The sequence below is a fragment of the Schistosoma haematobium genome, chromosome 1 (assembly GCF_000699445.3).
Source record: "Schistosoma haematobium chromosome 1, whole genome shotgun sequence".
NCBI lineage: Eukaryota > Metazoa > Platyhelminthes > Trematoda > Strigeidida > Schistosomatidae > Schistosoma > Schistosoma haematobium.
In genome coordinates, this window is record NC_067196.1 from 93,144,554 (window position 1) to 93,172,243 (window position 27,690).

General features: G+C 37.4%; 1 protein-coding gene across 1 annotated transcript; it reads left to right on the forward strand.

Annotated features, from left to right (window-relative positions):
• Positions 1-4,801: 4,801 nt before the first annotated feature.
• On the forward strand, positions 4,802-26,923 carry MS3_00010255 (uncharacterized protein). The gene is made up of 10 exons (XM_051218613.1): positions 4,802-4,858; positions 4,936-5,266; positions 13,262-13,570; positions 14,174-14,324; positions 15,862-15,914; positions 16,761-16,836; positions 18,340-18,787; positions 21,828-21,921; positions 25,024-25,295; positions 26,370-26,923. Exons 2-10 carry the CDS (start codon positions 5,021-5,023, stop codon positions 26,629-26,631), a joined length of 1,911 nt encoding a protein of 636 aa, XP_051075587.1. The 5' UTR covers positions 4,802-4,858; positions 4,936-5,020; the 3' UTR covers positions 26,632-26,923.
• Positions 26,924-27,690: the final 767 nt, after the last annotated feature.

The window sequence follows — 27,690 nt, forward strand, 5'->3', positions numbered from 1 at the left end:
AAATTTTAGGTATTTCTAATATGTAAACTTTGTTATTACTAAGAATATCTATCAAACGCACCTTGCTGTCAATATTTTATGGTTTCACTATTTTACTAACTCCACCTGGAGCTCTTCTACAGTTACTGCAGATTCCAAGCCCAGGTACGTAAGGAGCGTTGGGCATGCTGTGGGCAACCCCATTTCGCAGAAAATAATCTCGATAAAAGAACGCTAGCTTGGTTAAACAAAATGGTTATAGGCGACACAATATTCCCATGCAAACGCATAAACAAAGCTACATGGGTTTCATTGGATCACAACACACAGAACCAGATAGATCATATTTGCATTACTAAAATATTCACAAAGTCAGTGGGAGACGTGAGGACAAGAACAGGAGCTGGCATAGCTTCAGATCACCATCTACCTGGTGGTTATCAAGAAGAAAACTGAAGCTAAAGAAACGATGGACGACTGAAGAAACAACATTACAAAGGTTCAATACAGACTTCCTTCAAAATACTGACAAACATAAGTAATTCAAGGTCGTTCTCAGCAACATAGAAGACCTACGTAATCTGAGGGATCCGGATCTTCTCATTTCATCCAAGCTGTCTGTAGAGGTATATACGTTTCAAAACAAACACTTCTTTGAAGTGGACGCTGACCTAGTTAGACACATTAGAGACACGGTCACGCATCCGCACCAGATCACGAGTGGATACGCCTTGCTACTCATCCCTTTCAACTGTTAGACAGCCTAGAACAAGCGTTTCTCGACATATCGATAACTTTTTCAAATATATCCTCAAAATTCTCATTTGACTAGACTGGTATGCTTCAATTCTAATGGTGTTGTGTATAAATGCGTTCTCAAACCCTGAATATGTATGGAATTTTCAGTGGTAAACCCAACGTGATCTAATACACCAAACAGCAAACTGTGAGTCCGTTCATTTTCGTAGCGTTAATTATCAATTTTAATTTTTACTTTTATATATCGTGATGTCATTTTTGTGTTCTAGGCTTTTTTCGCCCATTTTTATATTTTATCCTCATGAGGACAAAACAGACACCCAAACCGTTAAAGATTAAGACTTCTAACAGCTAAGGTTGATTAGATTAGAGTCGAACTCAAACAAATAAGTATATAATCAGAGAAGGGTTTTAGTGGATATCATGGCAAGTTCAATGTTTGAGATCATGGATGAATTGAAGCTAGACCACCATGGAAAACGTGAAAGCACTAGAAGGCCGTTTCGTCCTATTTTGGGACTCCTCAGCAGTGCGCATCCACGATCCCGCTCCCACCAGAGAGATTCGAACGCCGGAGCTATCAGTCTCGTGCGCGAGCGCTTAATTCCTAAACCACTGAACTGGCATCCAACGGTTTTAATATCTAACTTCAACCAATCCAGGAACTTGAGCGACACATCCATCAATGTCTCCAGTGAGTTATTATCTCACAACAGACTCGGTTGAACTACACTGGCCACTGTTCCCACTGGAACTCCAGGAAATACCTCTTGGAGACCGTCATTAGTGAGCATATGATGATTTTAAGTATATGTCAAAACAATTGAGCTCGAGTATCAATTCACCTTCTTATTTCGTATAAACACTAGATTTTTCATTAACTTATATCGAATGTTGAAAAGCTTTGTGTGTTTTGACAGGTAGCCGCCCGCCCCATTCTGACATTCCCACGATCAAAATAAAGACCTATTCACTACTAGTCTGGTTTGTTCTACCAAATGAACGATGGTCACCTACAGGCATGAAAGACTCTTTTAGCTCCTTCCCTTCAGCTCATGCTATTCTGGTCCGGCAATGTCGAATTTCGGTTCTGTTACACAAAATCCGACTTTCTCGAGCATGGTGTTATAGACCCGCGGGCTCACTTCCTCACAGTAGTGAAGGTGTTAACAAGCGTTTTAACAGATAATCTCACTTTTGTTTTTATATTCATCATAACCACAAGCGCTTCATAAATCCTCGAAAAAGTCCTTCACCCGTTTCTTGACCACGACGGGCAGATAAATCTGATTGGTGTTAGTACCAAAACAAGTCTCCTAGAAATGTCGGAATACCGCGCTGTTTCCTAAACCCCTAAACGCCTGTCAAAACTAAACTTTCAGGAAGCTTGTCCACCGGCACGTGCTAACGGATATTGAGGCTGGAGAACATGGCCGTCCTTTATACGTTGGTGATATGATGATAAAGCCTCGTTACCCCGTCCACACGAGCGCAGGAGTAGGCGTTGTTTTCACGAATACTAGCGACCGACTTCACGAACCAGTATAACAACTAACAAGTACCAGATCGAAAACCAATCGCTACATACTATGAGCGATATATTTATCTGAACGTGGGTTATCGCGAACCCACTCACCGGATTTTCATTGGTACAGATATTTCTATGCTAACCATTGGTATAGACCCGCTACAAGTTACGAGTTTGTGGAATCTCATTATGTGGTTGTAGGCTATGTCTAGTCACGCTTAAGCATAAAATCGACCAGTAGATTCGACAGATACTCAGTAACTACCTCGATCTGTACCAAACGCAACCAAAATTACAGTTCAAAACCAGTGACGTTGCATACCACATCACGACTACAGCACCACGTGTATTCTCAAAAGTGCACCGACTAGCTCCTCAAAAGCTGAGGTTGGCTAAAATCGAATTCGACCACACGATCGACTTAGGAATCATTCGGCCATCAAACAGTCAATAGGCATCTCTCCTACACATGGTTCCCGAAACGGACAGCAATGATTGCTATCTAACTGATGACTATCGACGACTAAATGTGAAAACTATTTTTAAAGAAGCCAATGCTAGTCTTACAGTGTGTGTATTCGGGACCAGAATAAGATGGAAAATGTCCTTTTAGAAGAGGGTTGTGAGTGGCGCTTTAACTTTTCTAGAGCTAGTCAATGAGGCAGTGCATGGGGAAGCATCACAAACTCAGTAAGAAGAATTCTACAATCACTACTGTTTCAGAATTTATTGACGGATGAGACTTTGGATAGGTTTTTAATATCGGCTGAAGGGATACTGAACAATCAACTACTCTTAAAGCTAGTTAATGACTGTGATGATCTGAATGTAATTACGCCAAATAAGTTATTGTTAGTTCATAGAGGTGTATCATTCGAAGAAGCACAGATAAGTGAAACGGGCTTATACAATAGGAGATGGAAGGAAGCGCAACAACTACTCAACCTATTCTGGAATGGATGGTTACGAGAGTACCTACCAACCGTTTATGCGAGATCCAAGTGCTTAGACAAGAGGAGCAATCTACAGCCGGGAGATTTAGTGTTAGTAAACAATTCTGGCTCGCCGAGAGATCTGTGGCCGAAAGCTGTAGTTAGACAGGCCAATTATGGTTTAGATGGACGAGACAGAACAGTTCGGCTGAAGATAGCAACCGGAGAGATCAACCAGGATATACGAAAACTATACCTACTGGAAGAATCTGGATAAATGAACGTGACAATGGTAAAGCCTTAGCATGGTGTCCGCTTGTTGGGTAGAAGTTAGTTATGTACACAACTAGCCAGTCAAATCGTTTTTAAGCGCCCACCACATCAATCTGTTCCTATGTGTCTGTAGACTATCCCTCTTGTATATAGCCTGCCACCTGAAGGACATTTTTGTCCTCTTATATCAGTATGAAACATAATTTTTATTCGTTTCGATAAGAAACGCAATACTGGTCGGCAATTTTATGCGTCCCACTTAATGACTATAATTCCTTTATTTATTGTACCAATCAAATTGTTTTTACATTTAGAAAAAAAAATTTGAAGTCCAGTTGTCCTTGTTCAGACTATAGCTTTCACAGAGACTCTAGGAAGGCCAATATCGCGTTTACGGCTCTAGTAGTATATCGGCAGGAGAAATTACATCCTACAATCACTGCCACACTAACGGGGAGACTGTAGCGGTAAATAAATAGTTCCATAGGTCTTCTGCATTTCATCTTGACCTCAATAGTTTTACTGGACATGCCTAGGTGAAGACGCTGGGTCACGAATCCACACCAGACCACCAGTGGATACACCACGCTACGCATCCCTTGCAACCGCTAGCCGGTTTGACAAGACGCTACTCGATATATCGATAATCTTACAAGTATATCTTTGAACCTCCTCACTTCTGATATGACTGGGCTAGCCTACTTAAACTATGAAGGTGTTATGTGTAAAAACGTTGTTAACTTCTGGATACCTTCACGATCTTCAAGCTTTTCAGATTAGAGACAAATTTGTCGATTAGCCCTATCTGATACTGGAGCCCATATTTTCCTACTGACTTTGTGCAGTGATTCCCTACTTGTTTAGACTGTCTATAGGTGTTGTCGTAACTATTTCATTTATATTCCTCTCAACAGTACTTTTTGAGTCCTAGCTTTCGAAGAGTGCGACTCATGACAGAACGCGGCTTATAACTTTTAAAAACTGTTTGTGAGACTGACTGATCATATACAGTAGGAAATACCGGTGAGGATCAGGTTGAGGGTGAACTTCCCAGTCAACATATGTAGACTGTCTTGTAAAGCTAGCACATCCTTATGTTTGAAATTCCAACATCCGTAATTAGTGAGATGCTTCAGCTAAAGATAATATCACACTTAAACGAGTTCAACCTATGGGCAGTAAGTTAATGGTAGGTCTCTTTAAACTGTTTCATTGCATCAGGTTTCCATCCATACACGTATGACGATAGTACTGTTTAAAACAATGAGCTAGGCTCAAGGTCAAGGTCAACAGAACGATGGGAATTTGGTTTGTAAAGTCCGTCCCAAGGTGCTGGTTTGGTCGTATTTGTGGTCATCAGATAACTTCGAATTTCCCTTACTTCCTAGTTAGTTGTTACTTAAAAATTGTGCAATATGCTTACGTGCACTTAGTCTCTGGCTCACTGATCCTCTTCTTTTGTAGGTCCTCACTCACACGTTTCTTCCCTCCCCTTAAATAACACACCAACCTTGACGCCGACTTACCAACGGCTTCAGGCTACGGGAATATGGATGACTATGACCATAGTTGCGAGCGGAAATTACTGAGCAGTCATTCAACGTTTGGATTACCACCTGTGAAGTCAGACAGCTCTCTGGTCGATGATAACACTGGTGTGGAAAGAATTACCAAGGCATTTTCACCTCCAGAAAATAGACTCGCTCCACTTCTTGGCAAAAAGTTGTTCATGCATTATGAATCAGGCACAGCTCGTGACAAACACATTGAACAAGTGTTAAAGAAGCTTAAAGGAGCAAGTTTACCTTTTTTATGCTCAGTATTATTTTTTCCTGAGCGTTTTACGTGTGGTAGAACTTGCGTTAATAAGTTTTGGTTAAAAATAAGCAAGACACTTCATAGCGTCGGCACGTACTATTCAGCGAAATCTGGTAGGATAGTTTTTAGAATGTGACTGAAAACTGGTACAATCTATGCACCAAATGTAGTGTTTGTGGAGTGGTAGTCTTTATCCAATGCGTCCAGTCAATTGGGGGCCGAACAAACAATGTAACGGTCCGAAAACCTAGTTTAGTACAATATATTTTGAAGGATATAGGGGACAGAACGCCAAATCCATTTTACTATTTTCCAGTGTTCTTGTATGTGTTTAGCTTTCTCTGGGGTAATTCAGTCAGTACACAAAGTATTCTTGAAATTAGATTCGAGGAGTTAGTTGCACGGTAGGAAAATCTGTACTCTATGATGTGGTTTGTCCATGGCCTTTGAATTTTCCAACCGTGTCATATGTATTAGTTGGTCTAATTGAGGGAGTGACAGAGGTCCTGTACATCATCGGGATAGTACAATAAGGCTTAAGTTTCTAGTCCACTCGTAAAAGAAGCTAGGCACAGGCAAAAGTTCTTTGCACTTTCCAGGCTATGAGTTACATTTTAATTAAGAGTTTATGACTTGAACGCAGTTTGTTGTTTGGCTTTGCTTCTACACATGTTTTTCTTGATGTAGCATTTCGCGAGTTAAGATTATTGCAACATGATTGGCTATAGCCTCTCCATTGTCCTAGTCGTCTATCATTTGAGATGCAGTTACTTGGCTAACTTGCTCATTTTTTGGCTTTATAATCACTGGTGTGTTGAACAAGTGCCAGTAAGGTTGTGAATCCCAACGACTTCTGGTCAAATGGTTTTAATGATGACTACGTCTCTAAGCCTAGAAATTGGATTGAACTTGCGTACAGTAAGGCCTATGCAGCTATTTGACCGGAAGTACGGTTCGTTTTTCCGTTTTGACAGCTTTCACTTATATATAACCTTTTAATATTATCAGCCAGATTATAAATAGTAATGACAGATTCCAAAACTGAAGATTCGTTTTTAACAGTACTTTTCTACAGAAAACCGCTTGAGTGTAGACTTCTAGAATTTAAATTTTGTTTTACGAAATGATCTGTTTCTGTTTTGGTCTCTAGCTCTTCAGTCTTTTTTTGACTTCGACTTTATAAATGATAATTGACTTGTCTGAGAGACTTGACATAATTCTGCGTCTATTTAGTTTATAGTTACCTTTTTGGTGGCGTTTTAGCGGCAGGTGGTTGAGCTCCTTCTCTGCTTTTCATAATTACTTTCTGATAAGCTACTTAAAGCTGCCCATCGACTTTACTATGAATGAGATGTTTCATTGTATAGTTTTTATCTTCTGTGGGTTACACTGTAGTGTATATTGCAGTGAAGTCTTGAAAACGTGTTTAAAACATCTCGCTTATCGGTGCTCTACAGTTTAATATCAACAACATGATCACCAGCCAAAACAATTAGCTATTTTGTATTACTAAGTAATATGTTTACGTACGGAATCTTGACATGAAAACAATATGGTTACATATAGTAAACGATTGGCCCCCAAATGCCCTGGTATAACCGGGTGTAGAGAGAGTCAGCTCTCTATATCTCTCGAAATGCTCTCACATAACCACGTGCATATAACCACTGACAGGGAAGTCTTACTCACTACCTTTTCGTGGCAATACTGTTGTTTAAGAAATTAAGAGGACGAAAAGCGAATGTCGGACGCTTTAACCGGGTTGGTGGATATAGAGGATCCACGTAGGGAAGTTGAAAAACCCTGATTCCAAACTAATCGTGCACATGCACTCCAGTATCCTGATTAAACAAATGGGGTACGAACCAATTGTTGGTCACCGGCTACCATGAGACTGCATCCCCTGACATTGCTCCACTGCCTTGTTGATCAGACATTTAGGTCGAAGGCTTGGGGTGTGGCTTCATGAGAAAACGACCTGCTTCGGTCTGGACACCCGGTCAATATCCCAGCTTTCACACAAATTGAATGATTTATGTGGCGCATGTCTATCTGGTGCCTTCTTGTACCAATGTTTATGTGTTTAAATAAATAATAAAGGAACAGAAGTGCATATATCCAAATAAATAAACAATATTCAATCTACGTAGAATTTACTAAATTAACAGAATATTTCCAAGATTTTTTCAAAAAAATCATTCCTTTTTCAATACTACTTACAATCTACTTTCATGTGATTGAATAATGTTAAAAATGCAACAATTTTTGTATTATGTAAGAGATTCTAGTTCATAGTTAGTATTAAAATACTGAATGTTAAATTTCATGTAGCATGTGACAATATATGTATTGTATATTCATGACCTTAGAAATATCAGTCCTTGATATAATTAAGATTGAAAAAATATTCTTTTAGTTCATTTGATTGCAGTATTTAGTAGATAGAATAGTGATTTATGGATCCTATTCACTGTTATGCATTGATAATAACTCGCGTACCTTCTAAAAAATATAACCTTAATCTGTTATAGTCAACTCAACCTAGATTTCACCATAAATTGCAAACTAAAGGCTGTACAGCAGCTCACATATGGTGGAAAATCGGTTCTCGAGTCACTGCCTGGTCGAAAACTGTATGCTACCACCGAATACGAATACTGAGGCAGTTTTTCTGAAATCACATGCACCATTCAAACTAGCTGCCTTCAACGTTCGCACACATATGCAGGTCGGACAACAGATAGGGCTGGCTATGTCTTTGGGAAGTTTTAATATCGACGTTTGTTGTCTATGCGAGACCCGTATTCAAGACTGGTGAAGTACTACAAATTCGCTGTCCATCTGTTGCTTCAAAAAGCTTGTTTTACGTGCGTCTATCCGGGGACCCTGTGGCATCTTCGTCTGCTCTTGCTGGTGTTGGTGTCGCACTAAGCGCTAGGGCTGAGGTAGCGCTAATCGATTGAATCCCCATTAACAGTCGGGTATGTGCTGTTAGATTAGAGAGTTCCATCAAAGTGAGAAGAAATCGGTGTGAGAAACGATGTCTGTTCGTCATCTCCGCCTATTCCCCGACAGATTGGAGCCCGGACGCAGTCAAGGATGAATTCTACCACCAGTTAACTGTTGTTCTCCAGAAAGTGCGTCATTATAATACTAGCCGGAGACTTGAATGCTTAGGTCGGGGGTCTAGGCACAGAAGAGAATCGTTTTGGTGGCCGATGGAAACTTGTTGGTTGCAGGACAGATAACGAGGACCGTGTACTGCAACTGTGCACAGACCACAACCTGTTTCTGGCTAGCATTAACTTTCGGCACAGTCATCCGCGATGTGCCACCTGGCGTCCTCCCTCTGCATCTCAAGCCTGGCCTCAGATTGATCATATAGCGACCAGCTACCGCTAACATGGTTGTGTACAAGACTGCCGCTCCTTTTGGAGTACCTATCTGGACTCTGATCATGCCCTGGTCTGCGCTAATCTTACCTTACTTTTCAGTGGCCAACAAAGTGACTACCACCAACGGATTGATGTCAGCAAGTTGGTTGCAACTTCTGTTGCAAGTAAGTATCGAACGGAGCTAGCTACCATTCAACCGAAAAGTATAGATGAGCATTGGTTGCGATTGCATGACGCCATGAAAATGGCGAGTAAAATCGCTTGCAGTTTCATGAAACGTCTCGCACTGGGTTTCTTCAGACTCCTTACAACTCATCGAAGCCCGTCGGTCTACTCCGGGTAACCGTGAGTTTGACCACAAACGAAGGCTGTTGCGTAATGAAATCGGGCAAAGCTTGCGTAAGGACTGGGAAGCTTGGCGGTTGGAGCGTGCTAATGATCTGGGAGCAGCAGCTGCATCTGGTAACTACCGGAAGCTCTTCCAACTCATCCGAGCCACTGACAGCAAGAAGTCTGGTGTGAGCGAAACAATCTACGAGGGTGATGGGATGCCAATCACTAACATCCATTGACGTTTTGGACGATAGGCAGAATTCGTTGAAAGGCAGTTCAACTGGTCTGCTGCTTCGGCAACATCTATCAGACTGCCCTGCCCTCCATGGCCGATGAAGACTGATCCACCAAGTGAGGCGGAAGTCCGCAAGGAACTCCAACTCTTGAAGCGCTACAAATCACCGGGCTCATATGACTTACATCCGGCTATTCTGGCTAAGGAACTGACTATGTTGTTTACAAAGGCCTGGGAACTAGGAGTGTATCAGCATCATGGAACGAGTTGATAGTTGTTCCTATCTTTAAAAAGGGTTCACGTCGTTCCTGTAACAACTATCGAGGGATAATCTACTTCCGATTGCGTCCAGTCTATTGGCTTCCGTCATACATCCTAGGTTGTTCAAAACCCGAGAAAGATTGACTCGTGAGGAGCAGGCTGGTTTTCGTTCTGGTCGAGGATGTATTGATCATATCTTCACCCTCCGCCAAGTGTTAGAACACTGTCATACTTATCAAAGGCCAAAAATTGTAGTGTTTCTTGACATCAGGGCTGCCTTCGATTCGTTGGACAGGGCTGTTCTCTGGGATTGTCTATTGAAGAAGGATGTGCCTGAGAAGTTTATTAACATCTTAAAGGCCCTATATACAAACACCTCAGGTAGAGTGAGGGCATACAACCACCTTTCTCCATTGTTCCATCCGAGTAGTGGGGTTAGACAGGGTTGCCCAATCTCACCATTCCTCTTCAACCTTGCCATCGACGATATTCTGGAAACAGCTCTGATGAATGTAAGTAATGGTGGTGTGGACCTGTTGCCTGGAGAAAAACTTCTCGACCTTGAGTATGTGGACGATGTTGTCTTACTGTGTGATAATGCCCGAGGCATGCGATCCGCACTTAATCAGTTGGCAATCGGTGTCCGTAGATATGGTATGTGCTTTGCACCTTCGAAGTGCAAAGTACTTCTACAAGACTGGCAGGATTCTAATCCTGTACTCACCCTGGATGGTGAGCAGATAGAAGTAGTCGAGAAGTTGGTGTACCTAGGTAGCTGCATAAGTGCTGGTGGGGGCGTGAGTGATGAGATCAATTCACGTATATTGAAAGCCAGAGCGGCTTATACCAATCTGGGCTATCTTTGGCACCTTCGTGATGTCAGTCTGGCTGTAAAAGGTCGGATCTACAACGCGTCGGTGAGAGCAGTTTTGCTCTATGCTTGTGAAACGTGGCCTCTTCGAGTTGAGGACGTTAGACGACTCTGTGTTTGATCACCGTTGTCTCCTAAGGATTGCTGACATTCAGTGGCATCACCATGTCAGTAATGCAGAGGTTTGTCATCGTGTGTTCGTGTGCAGAGACGATAATGCAATTGGTGTCACTATCTTGAAACACCGACTTCGGTGGCTTTGACATATTCTGCGAATATCGTCCCAGAGAATTCATCTTCGTGCATTATTTGCAGGCGCTGGGACTGGTTGGAAAAAGCGGAGAGGTGGTCAGTGTATGACATGGTGTCGTGGTATGAAAGAAAGCTGCTGCAAATGGCTGGCTTGTGTTGGTCCTTCACGACTCCCTGATTGGGGTCTGAGAGATGGTGCAACACAGTGGCTAGAGACGTTATCAGATATGTCTCAGAATAGAAGCCAATGGCGATCCTGCTGTAACCTTCCTTTCTTTCTTCATAAAAAGTGGTTGTTTTTTCCTTAACTGAAAGATTTCTGATTGTAGCTTTCCGTTTCCCTCATTATTATTATTATTATTATTATTATTATTATTATTATTATTATTATTATTATTATTATTATTATTATTATTATTATTATTATTATGATTACACCACCTTACAATAATCTGTTCGTTATTGTTCCTTTTTTTACGCTCCTTACCTTTTTTTCTCTTCAAATTCTCATTCTTTTGTGTGGCGCATATATATTTGGTGCCCTCTTGTACCAATATTTATGTGTTCAACTAAATAAATAATAAATGCTGTACCAATTATAGATTGAATTATCAGAAACTTCCTTTCTGTTAACACCAGTAAATACACAATGCTAATGGTGAACAGTAATGATACATCCATATTGTATATTCTGGGTGATCCCACTATCATACTATAATAAAAATTGTTGGAGTCTCACTAGATAAAACTCTAGGGGTGTTTCTTTCTATTGGGATAATGTAGTCAGTACCCCATACTGTTAGAATTTATTTTCAGAACATTAATTAGCCTGATTCCTTAACTATTAAAAACGTTTTCAGTGTTTACCCAAGATCTCATTTGGTAAAGTCCCCTGCATTATGTCTAATTGTCATAATAAGGATGTTGCTCTCTTGAATGTTCTCAAAGAAAGGAAACCAACAAGTTATTTCGACTAAACAATAAACCATACTTAGCTTGCCTTAACTGCATTAAACTTACAACCTGCGTAGTACACAAGGGTTAGGGATATTTAATCAGAATGTGTTATATAATTCACTTATTTTTGTTCATTTAATCTTTTTTGATTATATTCTCCCTTCGTCTATCCCTATTTGTGGCGCACATTTATTTTGGTGCCCAGTTGTTGTAATATATGTGTGCTTAATAAATCCGCTACAGCGACTTTCTGAAGTTCTGGAACTGAGTTGTTGACGTCACTTACAGTATCATCAGTATCCGTTAACTGTCTTTTATTACTTATATCGTTCATTTTGTCCTCGGGAAGTTTTTAAACGGATTTCATCACTTTTATAGCTTCAATATCTCTAGTCGTTTTGCCCCATTCTCAGTAGAGTTAGCGTGAATGTGGTTTCTAGCACCATCTAATAAAAGTTGGCGTTCGTCCACAACTGCACCAGTTGTTGAAATTATCATAGTACATCCCTATATTGACAACGTGCCTGAGCTACGTATAGTAAAATCGGACTCACAAGAAAGGCTACTAAACCAAATGACTTGTGTGCCCCTTTGTACCGATACTTATATGTTCAAATAAATAAATAACTAGACTAAGAAAAGCAGAAATGTTATATGAAGAAAAAAAGCAAATAAACATTGACTAAAATGCTTTCAGTCAAAGTATATTTGATAGATCTTCACGTGAAATGTGTGATCTTATACTTGCGACCTGCCAGTTGGGGACCGAGTGTTTTTATCACTAGACCATTACTCAATCACTATCCCTAAATGTGTTGCAGAAGTCCAACACAAGGCCTACGTTTTTGTTCAGGAAATAAATAATTATTAGTGAAGTCGTTACTCATCACTTTAGTGTTAATGTTTCTGGATTCTCTGCCTTTATTGCCTCTAATTTTTCCGCTACTGCTGTTATTACTGTTCTAACTATTTTGTTTTACCTTCTGTCGATTCCACCTGTAGCCAGATTTAGTTTGGTGAAAAACATATAAGACTGTTCGAACTAAAAACATACCAATGTTTGATAAGAACCGCTTACCGAACTTAAGGATTTAAACCAATTATTCTTTTTTTATAAACTTTGATAGAACAATACGAAGATGGAGTTGATTTGAAAAGTGTGATTTATTTGCACCATACATTGCATTTTTCATATCTACTCTGTTTTTCATTGTTCCATCAAAAGTTAAGGATTCTGTGTTGAAATTCTTAAAATAGTCAGAGTCGCGACGGTTTGCTATAGAGTTCATAATTCATGGAACTCACGAACGTATGAATCGTCTATCTAGTGAATAACTGATACTTTTTGTTCTTCGTGTGGAATTTTCCTTAACATCTGTTTTCTTTAGTTCCTAGTTGATATTGTATTTAATATTTTTTCTTATTGATTTCTCACTATACTGATGCACAGTATAGCGACTTTGACAAGTATCCCAATACATAAGGTTCAATTTATTTTCATGTCCGGTTACCTTAAATGGTATCAGAATTCAGATAAGTGACCCTGTAATTTAAAGTCAAATATTTAAACCAATCATCATAAATTACTTTCTGCTGAAACAGTAACTCATTCCCCAACTATTATTTTCCTAATAACTATTCTATATCGTTTCCTTTTACAAAACTTAGGAGGTAGTTGAATTCTTTAGTCGGGATGTTGATTACGTCATAACTAATCGGATATCATCTCGATTGGCATCACCTACTATTGATGAATCACCGGTTAGATCGTCGAAACAATCCACTTCGCTTCACAATCAGCTCTCATCTACTTCGCAAACACCAAACAATCTCAAAGTTCCTGTGCTAATAGGAAGCAAACCTGTTAATAGCCCGGTAACACGTGGTAGAGCTATGTTACTTGCCGCACGCAAAATCGCTACTGAAGATTCTAATTCTACTTCATCAGGTATTACAGCCTCATCGATATTAAACCAAGTAAGTTGGTTTTTATTCAATTGATTTAAATTATCACCACAAATGCCTTTTTCTAGTATTGGTGATACTTTTAGACTTGTTTCAAAAAACATATTTTCAGGGTAGGAACCCATGTTAGTAGACAAAACCTAAATGAATAGATTCATGGCAAATGATATGTTGACTAAATCTGACTGACCAATACATGTTACCCCTGTTTGATACTTTGAATGTCTAACAGTTTTAAGACTGTTGGTTCTGAATATGGTGATACTAAGAGGATGTTGTAATGTGGTCTCCATTTCGCAATAATTTTGTCTTTATACTTGCGATGCAATAACATAGCGAAACTAATGTAGTCATGATAACCTCAAAACTTCGAGCTAATGTGTTTCGGCCCCAATCATATCACGGGAGTCTACGTTCAATCTGCCCTCGCTCTTTATCGTGTTTGAAAGCTTAACGAGGTGGGTTTCTGAGTATATGTCAATTCGGTAAATGCTAGAGAAATCCACTGGTCTTTTCCTTAGGTAATGAGAAGTTAACATTGCCTTTATAATGTCCTAATTTCACTTATATCTTTAATTATATTTCGTGATTTTCTTACTTTTATTTGAAATTTAGGCTCAAACATCCAATGATGTATCTGTTGCACCTATACAATCTCAGTCATCATCTATGTCTTGTGTATTGGGATCTAGCCAAAAGTTAAATTCAAATAATGACCTGTTATACAAAGCTCGTCAGCTAGGTATTAAAATTCTCTCTATTGACAGTAAGTTTTACTTACCCTTGTTTGATATTAAAGCAATTACGTGGATGTATGTCAAATTTAAAAAAAAAGATAACTAATGTGTGTTTAGTCAAAGACGGTACATTATATTTATTTGAACTTTTTATGTGGTTGAAAGTAATCGTCTAAGATGATTGGGTCATGTATTATACGTGCCCAACCACCGATTACCATGGAAGAAAGTTAGGGGTGGTCAAACCAAAACATGGCATCAGTCCTTGAAGTCACTAACTTCTGGCCTGAGCCATGTTGGTAGATGCAGACTACTTTGTTGGGGTCCGACTATCGTAACAAACGGTTGGAGACTGTATGATATAACTCAGAATCGATCACAATGGCGTCGGTATATACACTCTTTGTCTTCGCTTAAACCGTGAGATTAAAATTGATTTATACCTTTCTGTCTACGAGCTAGTTCTTTCTTCATGTATCATATCCTTATATGCTATCTTTCTTTTATATATTAGTACCATTGAATTGACTACTTCTATGAATTTGGTGTTCATCTTGTCTAATGAAGTGTGGCAACTTGGTCCGATGCATATATGTCTGGTCCTACGATGTAGATGACTGACTGAATCGATAAGAAACCTTAAACCTCATTTTCATCCTAGTTAGCACACGTCAGCAAGGCGTCCCTGGATATGTCCGTCATAGGATAAAATAACTGCACTGTTTTATGGGATCAAATTTAAGTTTTTTTTATGACTAGTAAATCAGGAATACTGGAAATGACTGGTGAGTTCCAATCTTACATGAAGTTATTATTAGTAAACCTTAAATGGATGGAAATTAGCGGAATCAGAAATAGTTTTCCAAGCTTGGAAATCTAAGAAAGAAATATAACATCTAGAATGTTTGGGATACATCTTTATGTCGGCGTAACTCACTGCTTAAAGTCGATGCTAGCTAGATAACCATACTGTTTGCTTAGGTCACTGGATGTAAGCTTTAGAAAAATGCTTTCTCAGTATTTTAGGGCTGTGATAGATAAGCACTTGTTTCTATTAATACGACTTTCGCAGAGATTGGATTTTCTGAATACAGTTGACTGTAATGTATTTTTCTCAGTGGTTCTTGAAGGGTGTAAGTATGAGTTTATTCTGATCTCAGTAAATATTATTTGGGTTGTAAGAATATTTCTGTACAAGTGTTTATTATAGCTTCTAAAAATATTCGCCTAGGCTTTGTCCTAAAACCGCACAGACATAAATTTATAGCAGTTTTCGGTAAATATCTGAACATCTCACTTCTTGAGATTTGTAAATAAGCACTTCTTACATACTAAAGTTGAAAATGAGTTAATATTAGTTGATAATTTCCGAAGTTTTCACATAACTATCTCTTACTCCTACTTTAGGAACCATACTACATTATTTTGTTTATCACTTGTCAACCATCGGTTTTATTCACGGATCAATTGTAGGTTTATGCTCCTGTACACGTCTATTCGGCATTTTGAATAATTTTATTTCTTGCCGTAATTTATCTCCGTATTTTCTGGGTTTTTTTATTGTAGCTGTAACGAAATGGATAAAAAATCTTCCATCAGACGTTCAGTCATATATTCAGGTAGATATCTTCTTTGTTGTATTAATATTTTTTGCGATGTTTTTTGATGCCTAGCTTTTTTCCATTTTTTCAACCGTATCCGTGATGTTTTGTCTTTTTCATTATCATTGATCCTACTACTATTCTGACCCATGTCTCATCGGTCTTGCTAATTTCATCTCGCCGTGTTGCTAGGGTATATCAGCTTTGGCTTTCAGAATTTTGTACTTGACTTTGAGTTACACATTTTCTATGATGGCTAACAATATTATAAGGCTGTTCAGACTAAAGTAGATTCAGTGGAGTTCAATTTAAATGTTGAATGGTTATTTTGTTTATTTTCGAACCTGCTTATCATACTGCTGTTAGTAATAATTTCTAGTCCTATAACTAGCTATTCCGCTTTTTATCGCAAATCTTACTATCATAATCTCCACTTGCACATGTGACATAACCATTCGATACACTGATACCTGTTAAATATTATTAATGCACAGATGAAAACATCTCAATATTATGCTTACTGGAAATAACTGGGTACCAAGATTCACTTTATAAAAACATTCGTTCTGTAATTGTTTGAATAATTTTTCTTCTGGTTAGCGTTTTTTTGGCGAGTTAGTTTTCTACGGGATGGGGTCGCTAACCCCCATGCCCAACCCTCCTCCTTTATCCGGGCTTGGGACAGGCAGTAGCTCCTAGAGAGACTCCAGGCGGAGTTTTGTGTAATTGTAAATACGTTTAATTGGCTGATGGTCTATGTTACACTTGTAATTAATTTAATTAGGTGTTGTTTTTGTCGTTATTCTAGTGGTTTAATCAACTATTGCGCTGTAGATTAAACTGTTTTATCCTATTATCTTATAGTCTATACAACGAACAGATCATGATGATCATCTCGACAAGTTAACTAATGATCCAGAGCGTGATAGGATTCATGAAGGTAATTCTTCGAATCTTTGTTCCAAGTACTATGTTGTGTAAAATTTCTTGAATGTTTTTCTGATAGCCTCTCGAACTCAATAATTTATCACATTAAAGGTAATAATCAGGTTTTGAGTTGTCTGAATCATCATTATCATCATGACTGTTTATTATATATTGTACTATTTTTAAACTAACTCATTCTACTTGCTTCTGTCAATAACTAGTAATTTTTTATTGATGAAAATGAGGTAGAATGTTGACACTTAACAACTTGACTGTATTTTGTGCTTAAAATTCGATTTTTTTCGTTTAATGTATCTGGTCAATTTGGGCCTAAATTCATATGAATCACATACTAACAAAAATGTTCACAGATAACATACATTAATTCGATCCTAGTGTCTTTACTGTCTATCTTCACTAGATCATCTTTATATAGTTATTCAGTGTTATTGACAAATTTCCAATTGACTTTGTCGTATTTGAGTGTATTTGATCGAGTGAACTTGCTTTACCAATCATTTAGAGCAGAACAATTCCTAAACGTTTAGTTTCATGTACTTCGATAGTTACCTTGATTTGGAGATACTGTTGTTTAATATTTCTAAGTTTTCTTATTTCGGGAGTCGCATATTTAAATGAAAGTTTAGCCTTTACCAAGATTGTTTGCAGGAAACATTTCACTGATATTTTATTATCAGTAAGGAGTTATGGAGATTGTTGACTTTAATCGAAATCATGGACCAATCAATTTCGGACCACCATTAGACAACTGGAAGCACTGGACGGCCGTTTTATCCTAGTTTAAGATTTCTTGGCAGTGCGCATCCACGATCTCGCACATGGGACTCGAAATCATGGCGTTTGGTCTCGCGTGAACGCTCAACCTCTAGACCACTGATCTGGCATCCAATGGTGTTAACATCTAACTGGGTTTGGGTTCCATGTACGGGATCGTGGATGCGCATTACCAAGGAGTCCCGTCTATTGCTTCCAAGTTTTCAATAGTGGTCTAAGATTGATCGGTTCATGATTTCAATATATTTTATTAACTGTCTTCGATGCAATCATAGATTCCGGGCATTATACCATTAAGTGTTAAATCATCAATCATCTTTCCTCAGAGTGCACTTTAGTTTAACAGTTATAATTTCTATAGTAAATCATTTGATAAATAAGCGAGACAGACAGTTACCTGCCTGTTCTTTCCAATATTCTAAGGCACCATTTCGACAATCCTTTTCCATGTAAATAGCATTTTTCTTACAAGTATCTCTTGTCATAAAGCATACATATGAGATGTTTGTCAATGGTCATCAGAAAAAGGCTATTTCATTGTGATTCTAAATATATCCGCAATTTAGTTGTCTTTTTACCTTATGACTAAGCTTTCTATATAGACGTAGTTACAGTTTCTTAATTTTTTATGTTAAACTCGAATCAGTACGAATTTTATTAATAATCCTATTATAATAATATTGCATAACTTAAAGTTTTTATTATGTATTACTAATTTCAGTTCGACATCTAGTGACACCATGTATCAAAGTGATTGATACAAAAAGTCATTACCGACCTATTTATTTAGATAAAACAGACTACTTGCCTGACTTGTGGAATCTAACCAATCGTTATAAATCAAAATCTAAATCCCTTCTTGAAGTGGGCGTACATGATACCCCATCATCTCCGATCCCAATAACTACAACCAATACTACTGTTATGATTACTACTGCTACTATTACAACAACAGTTACTACTGCTAATGGGCCGTGTAGTGGTAGTGTCCCGGGAGCAAGCATTGGTTTTACTCTACAAAATCCAAGTCATTGTATTCCTGGAACAGGCACTCAGTCAGTCTTAACACGCAGAGATAGTCGAAATAAACGTAAACATCGTCTTCAAAAACATAATACTGCTACTCCATTACAACGTACAGCTTCTTTAGTTGCTAAAGGAACGGAAAGGTAGATATTTTTTATTGTTTCTTTTTACAACACCATCTTTGTAGTGACATAAGTAATTGCGTTTTTCAGGCGAATACTGACCAAGTAATTTACACTGAAATTAAGTCAAGAGTGCCAAACAGTGATTGGAAATCGGTCGATAAAGTTCATGACCGAATACACAAGATAAATATCATCAGATTCGTTGGGTATTTGTAGATAACTATAGCGAATACTGAAATTTGATGATTCCTCATCATACTGTTTTCAAAACACACCGAGTGCTTTGTACAAATTGATCATACTTATTTCTACCAACACAGGCATCGGGTCTTACCCGGGATTTCAAACTGTCAGACACCACTCCTAGGCATTCTGGTTTCGGGACTGCTTCGCAAACACTTGCTATATCAGTTGGTTCATCATATCATTGAGTAGGGATTTTACGTAACATATATGTGTGAGAGAGCACCCAACATCTACAATAAAATCTGAAACGTAATCAAACTATAACTCATTTAAAACATATTTCGCACACTGACCAGGACTAAATGTATTGTGAGGATAAATAACATTTGATATAGGACTATCAGAACTACAATTATATTTGAACCCATTTAAAACCACAGTGCTTCATGTTGACTAAGGTTTTCAATAGAAACAAATACATTCTGAGAGCAAGCAACATTAGTTATGATATCACCAGAAAGTCATTCATTTTAAATGTTCGTCATACGATTTGGGATTTCACCCGATGCGACTGGATATAACGGATGGTTTATAGTATTTTGTTCCCTCTCTACACGCATATTGCGATAATACGTTAGTAGGACTAATCATGTTATATTAAAACCAGAATTCGTGGCCCAAAGATAAAGAACCAGATTAACAATAGAGAATACTTTATTCAATACAATCACAAGCAGTCACACACAGTGAATCCGGAATAGAAATCAATGATAAAAAGGTAAATCGCATATTAAACAGTCCGTAGGCTGTGGTTGTTTGTTCACGCTCAACAGCAAATTGTACTTTGCTTTCACTACCACACATCACATATTTCCTTCTCATGCAGCTTTTTCCTTTGTCTTTGCTAGGTCTTCCATGTGTTTCTTCTTATCAGTTCAAATACATCGCTTCACTTGCTTATTTGCTTCTGCGTATTAAGCTTGTGCCTTGACTTTATTTGTTCTTGTTCGACTGTTGTTAATTACTGTCTTATTCTTCTTTTCTTGAATCAAAAACAGGGTTTCGATAGAGCTGCATTCTTTATGTTGATGCTTGTTGTGGTTCAGAATCTCCTGACATGTTGAAGTTAGTTCTTCTTCTTTGAGTGGATCTTGTGAAGCTCGCAACCTGTTGTTGAGAGTTATCTTGAATTCATTGAGTTTGTAAGTATGTCGAAGGAAGTCTGTATTGAACCTTTGTAATGTTGTTTGTCCACTGCTTCTTTAGCATCAGCTTTCCTCTTGAGAACCACCAGGTAGATGGTCATCTAAAGCTATTTTAGTTCCACTCCTTGTTCTCACCTCTTCTATTGACTTTGTGAATTTTTTAGTGATGCAAATATGATCGATTTCATTCTCTGTAGTGCGATCCAGTGACATTCATGTAGCTTTGTCTATGCGTTTGCATGGGAGTATTGTGTCACCTATAACGATTTTGTTGAATGCACATAAATTTGCGAATCTCTCTTTATTATCGTTTCTTTCTCCTAGTCAGTGCATGTCATTGCATGACATCTTGATACTCGGTGTTTTCCACTCCGACTTTGGCGTTTAGATCTATCAGGATTGTCAGATCCTTTTCTAGGCAGTTCTCTGTGATCGATAGCAGCCTCCCATAAAACTGATCTTTATCGTCGTCATTGCTATTGTTGGTGAGTGCATAACACTGGATAACATTCATTGTGATCCCCTCCTTTGTTTTGAAGGATGCTTTGACGATTCCGGATCCATGAGATTCCCATCCTATGAGTGCATTACGTGCTTCTTTGGTTAGCATCAGAGCAACCCTTTGAGTTTGTGGAGCATTTTCTTCCTCGCGACCAGAGTACAACAGCACCTCTTTCGAAGCTAATCTTTTCTGTCTAAATTGGGTCCACTGGGTTTCACTGATTCCGGGTACTTCCAAGTTGTATCTCTATTTCCGTAACCTTTTGATTTGTCCTCCCACTCTCTCACATTCTGGTGTTGCATTAGTCATTTTGATGTTGTGAGTCAGGTGATGGGGTAGGTAAATGATGACGTATTATGTGTCTATATGCATGTGTTAGCTCTATGCCAAGTAGTATGTTAGGGATGTTAACCAAGATATACCATTATTTGGAGCCGTTTATGCACACTGGTAAGGTTAAGACTCATATCTGAGGGACGAATGTATGTACATACCAATAAGTTGTATAGATTATTATTCGGTTTGCCAATTATTTCTTAGTTATTCTTGATCCTCTCGTTTATCAGGTAGGTTGGGCTCGATTGTAAGAAGTGTGTGCATCAATATCTAAATTGGATAACTTCAGAACGTAACACAAAACCACATTTTAAGTTGGTGGGTGGTCTACTTTATGTGAGTCATCCGTTTGACGATAGTCAACCCCCACATATTTCTGTTTAGGTCATTCAGGACACATAAATCTGAACGTGTTGTAAGTATCATTTGTTCCGCTGTTGGCAGAATGTCTCCCACGTAGTCTTCGGGCCCATCTCTTTATATAGTGGGGTGTTTTAAAGTATGGAAATCGTGAATCATCGGTAACTAAATCGGACCTGGGAATGTCACTTAGTGGTTTACTTCCTATCTAATTTAGTGAGTAAACGAAACACCAGTCCTTTTTTATACTGTGCCGTAATCCACGGACTAATAGTTTGAAATATAGCTATTGTTTATTAATGCATAATTAACCCAGTAGTAATGCTTTCATTAAAATCTCTGTTAGTGTCTGAATACAGTGAGCAGTGCAAACAAAAGTACCAGTCTTTAATCATTAGATAGTAATTAAACTATTTTGTGAATAGATCAGTTTTGTGTAATTTTCGTTTTATTATTGTACATTGTATAGTAATCACAAAGCTTCTTCGACTACTGCTGCTGTCAATGATGAACCATCGGGTTATTGTGAATGTTGTTCTACGAATTTTAAAAGTTTGTTTGAGGTAGGTCAGCTAAGTCACATTGTAAATAATGATAATTATAGCGTTTCACTCCAATATAATTTGGTTTAAAAGTAACGGTAGCTTTTCTTCGTACATAGTGCAATTGATAATTTGGTATTGATAACGAGTATCCATCATATATATTTCTTGTCTTTATGTAATAAACTTTTGAAACCTAGTTTACTGAAATTATTAGTGTGCTTCTCTTTACAATGTTGGATGAATGGGACATCCGAAAATAATAATGATCGCATCTGACGAATATGACTTGTATGTATCCTCAAGGTTCAATTTAGAAATTCCCTATTCATCAAGGATAAATCCCATATTCCCAAACAAATTTAGAAATGATCTGATGTTTAAAAATAATGAGAGTTGAGTGAAGTTTTTTTTCTGACGAAATCACTTACTTAAGCTGTACCTTCATGTGGATAGTTGTTTGGTAAGTCTATAAAGAGATAGAAAGAATCTCATCATAAAGTGATTCAAGATTTCAAATCTCAAAAAAACATTGCGTGATAATCAACAGGTTAGAGAAGAATAGAAGGTTGAAAATAATTTGTCCACTTGACAGATAGGAAGGAAAATGAAAAACATAACAGTCCTAATAATAATAATCGAACAATAATCATGAATTATAATAAAAAACAACGATTTAAAATTACAGAATAATAATAAAAACAAAACAAAACCTAAAAATACTACAGAAAAGAATTAAAGTCCAGGAAGGATGAGATTTTGAATGTATCGTTTTTGCACATAGAGCTTGGGCATGAATTGGTGGGTTTTATTTATTTAACCACATAAACATTGGTACAAAGAGGCACCAAACAGATAAGTGCCACATAAGTCATTCGATTTGTGTGAGGACTGGGATACTTCCTCGGTGCTCAAACCGAAGCACGTGATCTTTTAAGGAGGCCACACCCGGAGCCTTTGATCTAAAGGTCTGATCAACAAGGCAGTGGAGCAACGTCAGGAAATGCAGTCCGATAGTAGCCGTTGGCCATTTGTCTAATCAGGATCCTGGAGCTCATGTACACCATTGGTTTGGAATTAGGGTTTTCCAACTCCCCTGGGTAGACCTCCGTATCCACCAACCCGTTTAAAGCGCCGGACATTCGCGTTTCGTCCTCTTAATTTCGTAAACAACACCTCATTGCGAGAAGACAGTGAGTTGGATTTCCCTGTCAGTGGTTGTATGCACGTGTCCACTTGAGAGCCATTTGGAGAAGGAGAGCTGACCCTCCCCACTTTCGGTCGTATTTGGTTCGACTTCTCTCCAATCCAGTTCTTTTAAGTGAATAGGATGTACAGCTTCAGTAAATGGTGTCTAGAAGGATGTTTTCTTCGCTAAGTTCTTTTTATTTCTATTCAATGACATAATGGGTTATTTTAATTATCTAAAATGCTTAGCCTGATCAATCAAGTCAGTTGACTTGTCCACAGGTGATTAACATACAAACACAGAGTAGCGCAAATGATATGTTGTGTTCTGCCAGAAAATAGTAAATACATTGTGGTGTTTCGTGTGGAAATTATCAGTCCTCATTAGAGATTATGGTTGGGATTCGTTGGGTTGTTAAGCTTTCTTAAGGGAGTGTGAGACAGTAGAGAAGTTAAGTAACTTTTAATAGTGGATCATGAGATGAGTGCAATGTTATCGCTTTGAATATAAACTGTTCTATGTTTGTTTTAGTTGATAGCTGTTCGCAGTAAGCCTTACATTGTTCCTATTCATGCCGACATGCATTTACGACCTTAATGATGCACTTTTTAAGGACGTGAAACTAAATCCTCCTGCATCGCGGTAACAGACAAAATCTGTGTTGTTAACTAGGCTTAGATAATTAATGCCTTCACTATAATATTTGGTATGGATTTTAAAAAAATGTTCTCTCACCTCAATTATTGTTATGAGTAAAAACAATGTACATCTTAGTTTTTCAATCGACCTCATGATTACTATCATTTCTGGACAGGTCTAAGTTGTAATATGGAATTATCTAGCTCAAATTTTGGAAATAATCCCAAAAATGTCATATCCGTATATTCATTATTTTTATGTGTACCTTAATAAAATTAACATACCTTGAACATCGGTAACTTGCTTCGGGTTCGTAACAAACGGGAGCATGAAATTTCTTTTCTACTTTGAAAGCCTCTCAGTCAGTAGCAACTTAGAACTTCGTGCGTATGTAGATCAGTTCGGGTTGCCATACCATATTAGCACAAAGATGCGATTGTCGATTCAAATCCCGTAGTGTTAGAGGTAGTAAAAGTCTAAGCAGTAATCGGAGACATTAGGGTTTGAAGATGTTATTCAAGGAGTATAATCCAATGAAAGCCTAATTAATATGATTCATGATTTATGACGTTTCGATTGATTAATAAGCATAAATTTATCACTGATTTATAGTCTTGAACTAAATTGTTTCCTGCACAGAACTGCAAGTTTCTTAATTTAGGCTTTAACTTTCAGTGATTGAGTTCAATATATGTATATCACATATTTCTTTTTCAGACTACTATTCAATTGCAATTTTATAATATAATTTGTGGCCTGAGTGCCTTGATAAGGTATAACGTAATGATACTGCCAATTAGAGAGCAGTGAATTATCGACCGGACCAATGACGCATAAAACACGAGAAGTCTAGAGTCCTTATTGGTCCTGCCTTCCGCCTAGCCCAGCCAGTTAAGTCTAGAACAGCAATCTCATCCTCTGCAATATGAATCATTTATTTCAAACATACTGGGTTTATATACCAACTAAACCGACCACGTCGTACCATAAAATGGAAAATAACATTTGTACAAGATTTAGCCAAATATGGCTGTGAGTGTGGGAGGTAGTAACTAATAGACAGGGCATAATTCAAGAATGGTAATTCGTATAATAACGGTTCATAGGTCAAAATGAAGCTCATAATAATAGGGACATGAATATGAATAGTTTAGTTAATTAACAATTATACGATAAAAATATACGTTTTGTATTGGTCCATCAATAGATTCCAAAGTTACCATTCATTATGCTTATCGGGGCATAACAATATGTAATTTCAATTTTCGTTATTTCATTTTATTTCTTAATTTTAGCATTTACATTGTACAGATCATCAGCAATTTGCTAACAATTCTGAAAATTATCGTCTTCTTGATGATGTTTTAAATAAGCTGCCTACATTTAAAGAATTTCTAACGAAAACTACATCGACTACTTTGCAACTACCATCTTATTTAAATCCTATTTCAATTAGTCCTTGCGCTTCTCAGCATGAAAAAGATTATCTCTTAAATAATTCCAAATGCGAAATGTTAGAAAAAGAAAATATACCTCCCATTCAAACAAAAATTAATGGAAATATTGAGTAAGTTTATTAGTTCACTAATTTTACTCATCTTTAAAACAAACCATACTTTAGTATAGAAACCAGAATAATCAAACAAATAATCATAAACACAATAGAATCCGATGTAGATGTTTATGTTTTACTTCAAATTGTTCGATCGAATCGCACTAACCACATTGATGTGGAATGTCAGTTACTCCATAAATTAACATCTTATGGTCGGGTACAAATCAGTAATTATTCATACGTAAACACTCAGAAAAGCTTTATTTGATAGAGGCATTATCTTTTAGACTATGACTTATTTAAACACATAAACATTGGTGAAAGGAGGCATCAGACAGATATGCGCCATATAAATCATTCGATTTGTGTGAGGACTGGGTTATTTCCCCATGCTCAAACCAAAGCAGGTGATCTTTTAAGGAGGCCACACCCGGAGCCTTTGATCTAAAGGTCTGATCAACAAGGCAGTGGAGCAACGTGAGGAGATGCAGTCCGATAGTAGCTGTTGGCCAACAATTAGTGCATACTCCATTTGTCTAATCAGGATCCTTGAGCTCATGTACACCATTGGTTTGGAATTAGGGTTTTCCAACTCCCCTGGGTAAATCCTCCGTATCCACCAACCCGTTTAAAGCGCCGGACGTTCGCTTTTCGTCCTCTTAATTTCGTAAACAACACCTCATTGCGAGAAGACAGTGAGTTGGATTTCCCTGTCAGTGGTTGTATGCACGTGGCCATGTAAGAGCATTTTGAGAGATAGAGAGAACTGACTCTCTCCACTCTCGTCGTATTAGGGCATTTGGTACTGATGTTTTGTATTCCCATTAATACAATACATCATCATAGGTTAGATATTTAATTGTTTATCTGTCTCAGTTACTTATTTTATCATACATCTATTACATTTAATTTTAAATGTAGACAACTTCATAAACTTTCAGCCGTCAGTAAAATTTTCAACATGGTAAAACTACTGAACAGTTTTTATTGATGCTAATATGTATCCAATGTCTAAATCAATACATTTGAAAAGTACCTGATCAGTACACTAACTAACGGTAAATTTACTTCCGATTTCTATTCCAGACCTGTCTCTGTTTCACAGAAGTCACAATCTACACTAAATGACTATGAAAATATTTCTAAAGAAATCAATGTTCCTCCAACATTAAACTTTTCTGAACCACTTGGACCTAATCAATTTACTGATGGAAATTCAGATATATTCAATAATACTGATTTAGATGTTTGTGAAATATCAAATACCGCTGTTGTTGTACATAATAATAATCTTGAACAAATATCTAAATTAGATCAAGAAGAGGCTGCATTTCTTTTTTTACTTTAATAAAAGAATTTAACATTGAAAAAACAAAGACATTCCTATTTTTCTATTAATTTTTTTTCGCAATTTTTAACTATAAGTGCTTTCATTATAATGTCAAGAGAGACTGTTCGTAGAAATGTAATTTACCCTTACTATATATATAAATGTTCAGTTTGCAAAAGGTTTCTTAGTAAAATATTTGTACGATGATGTATATATACAACATATATGTTTAGCATTTATATTTCAATTTGATAATTTCTAATTTCTCTTGAATGTGTCAAATAAAGTGTATGCGGAAATTCGTTGATAATTACTTTTTTTAAAAGTGTTATTACTCACTAGCTAGATACAGTTTCAGTTACTATGCAACATCTGGGCTACTTGTCTCTGTCTTCTAGATATTTCAACAAGTTATCTGTTTTTGCTTGTTTTAACATATAGTTATGCTTATTAATCGTACAACCCAGTCACAGACATCGTGGTTGCTTGCAATATGCAGCGAAAAGAATGTACATTATTCAGATGTCAATTCCTGGACTGCTAACTTCTAACTGGTGACCATTCAATATTTGTCGTCAGGATTGACCAAGAAGTAAGAGACCGAAACTTGTTGAGATACTTTTGTGCTGAGACTATGTTTTACTGAAAATATAATATTGAATAAAGCTAATAATAATAATAAATAGGTTATTGCTTTATTCGAATTATGTAAGAGTGGGAAGACTACTATCACTTTTATATTTTAAACTTTAGATGAGACGTAGATTCAATAGGAATGTACTGCTTATTAAACAAGAATGTGACAACAGCAAGTTATGATCTACGTAGAGCCTAGCATAAATGTGCGTTAGCTGAAGTTGCCATTAAAAATCAGTATGAGATGAAACTAATAAAAGGGAATAATAATAGTACCAATGATAGTGATTAAAACTATAATTGAATTTGAGATATTCGTAAAAGAATGTATGCTTAAAGACGATGATGCACACCAGTTTTCAAGCAATTGAGGAGCAGAAACATATCCCGTATATTCACCGTCCTCAGAGGAGATTCGGAGTTTCCGGTAAAGCGGGCAAC

Bases quoted from the DNA above. Each gene is read 5' to 3' on its own strand.
- MS3_00010255 (XM_051218613.1), top strand. From the start codon at position 5,021: ATGGATGACTATGACCATAGTTGCGAGCGGAAATTACTGAGCAGTCAT. The intron at 15,915-16,760 runs GTAGATATCTTC...ATTATCTTATAG, and splicing joins ACGTTCAGTCATATATTCAG to TCTATACAACGAACAGATCA. The intron at 25,296-26,369 runs GTAAGTTTATTA...TTTCTATTCCAG, and splicing joins AAAATTAATGGAAATATTGA to ACCTGTCTCTGTTTCACAGA.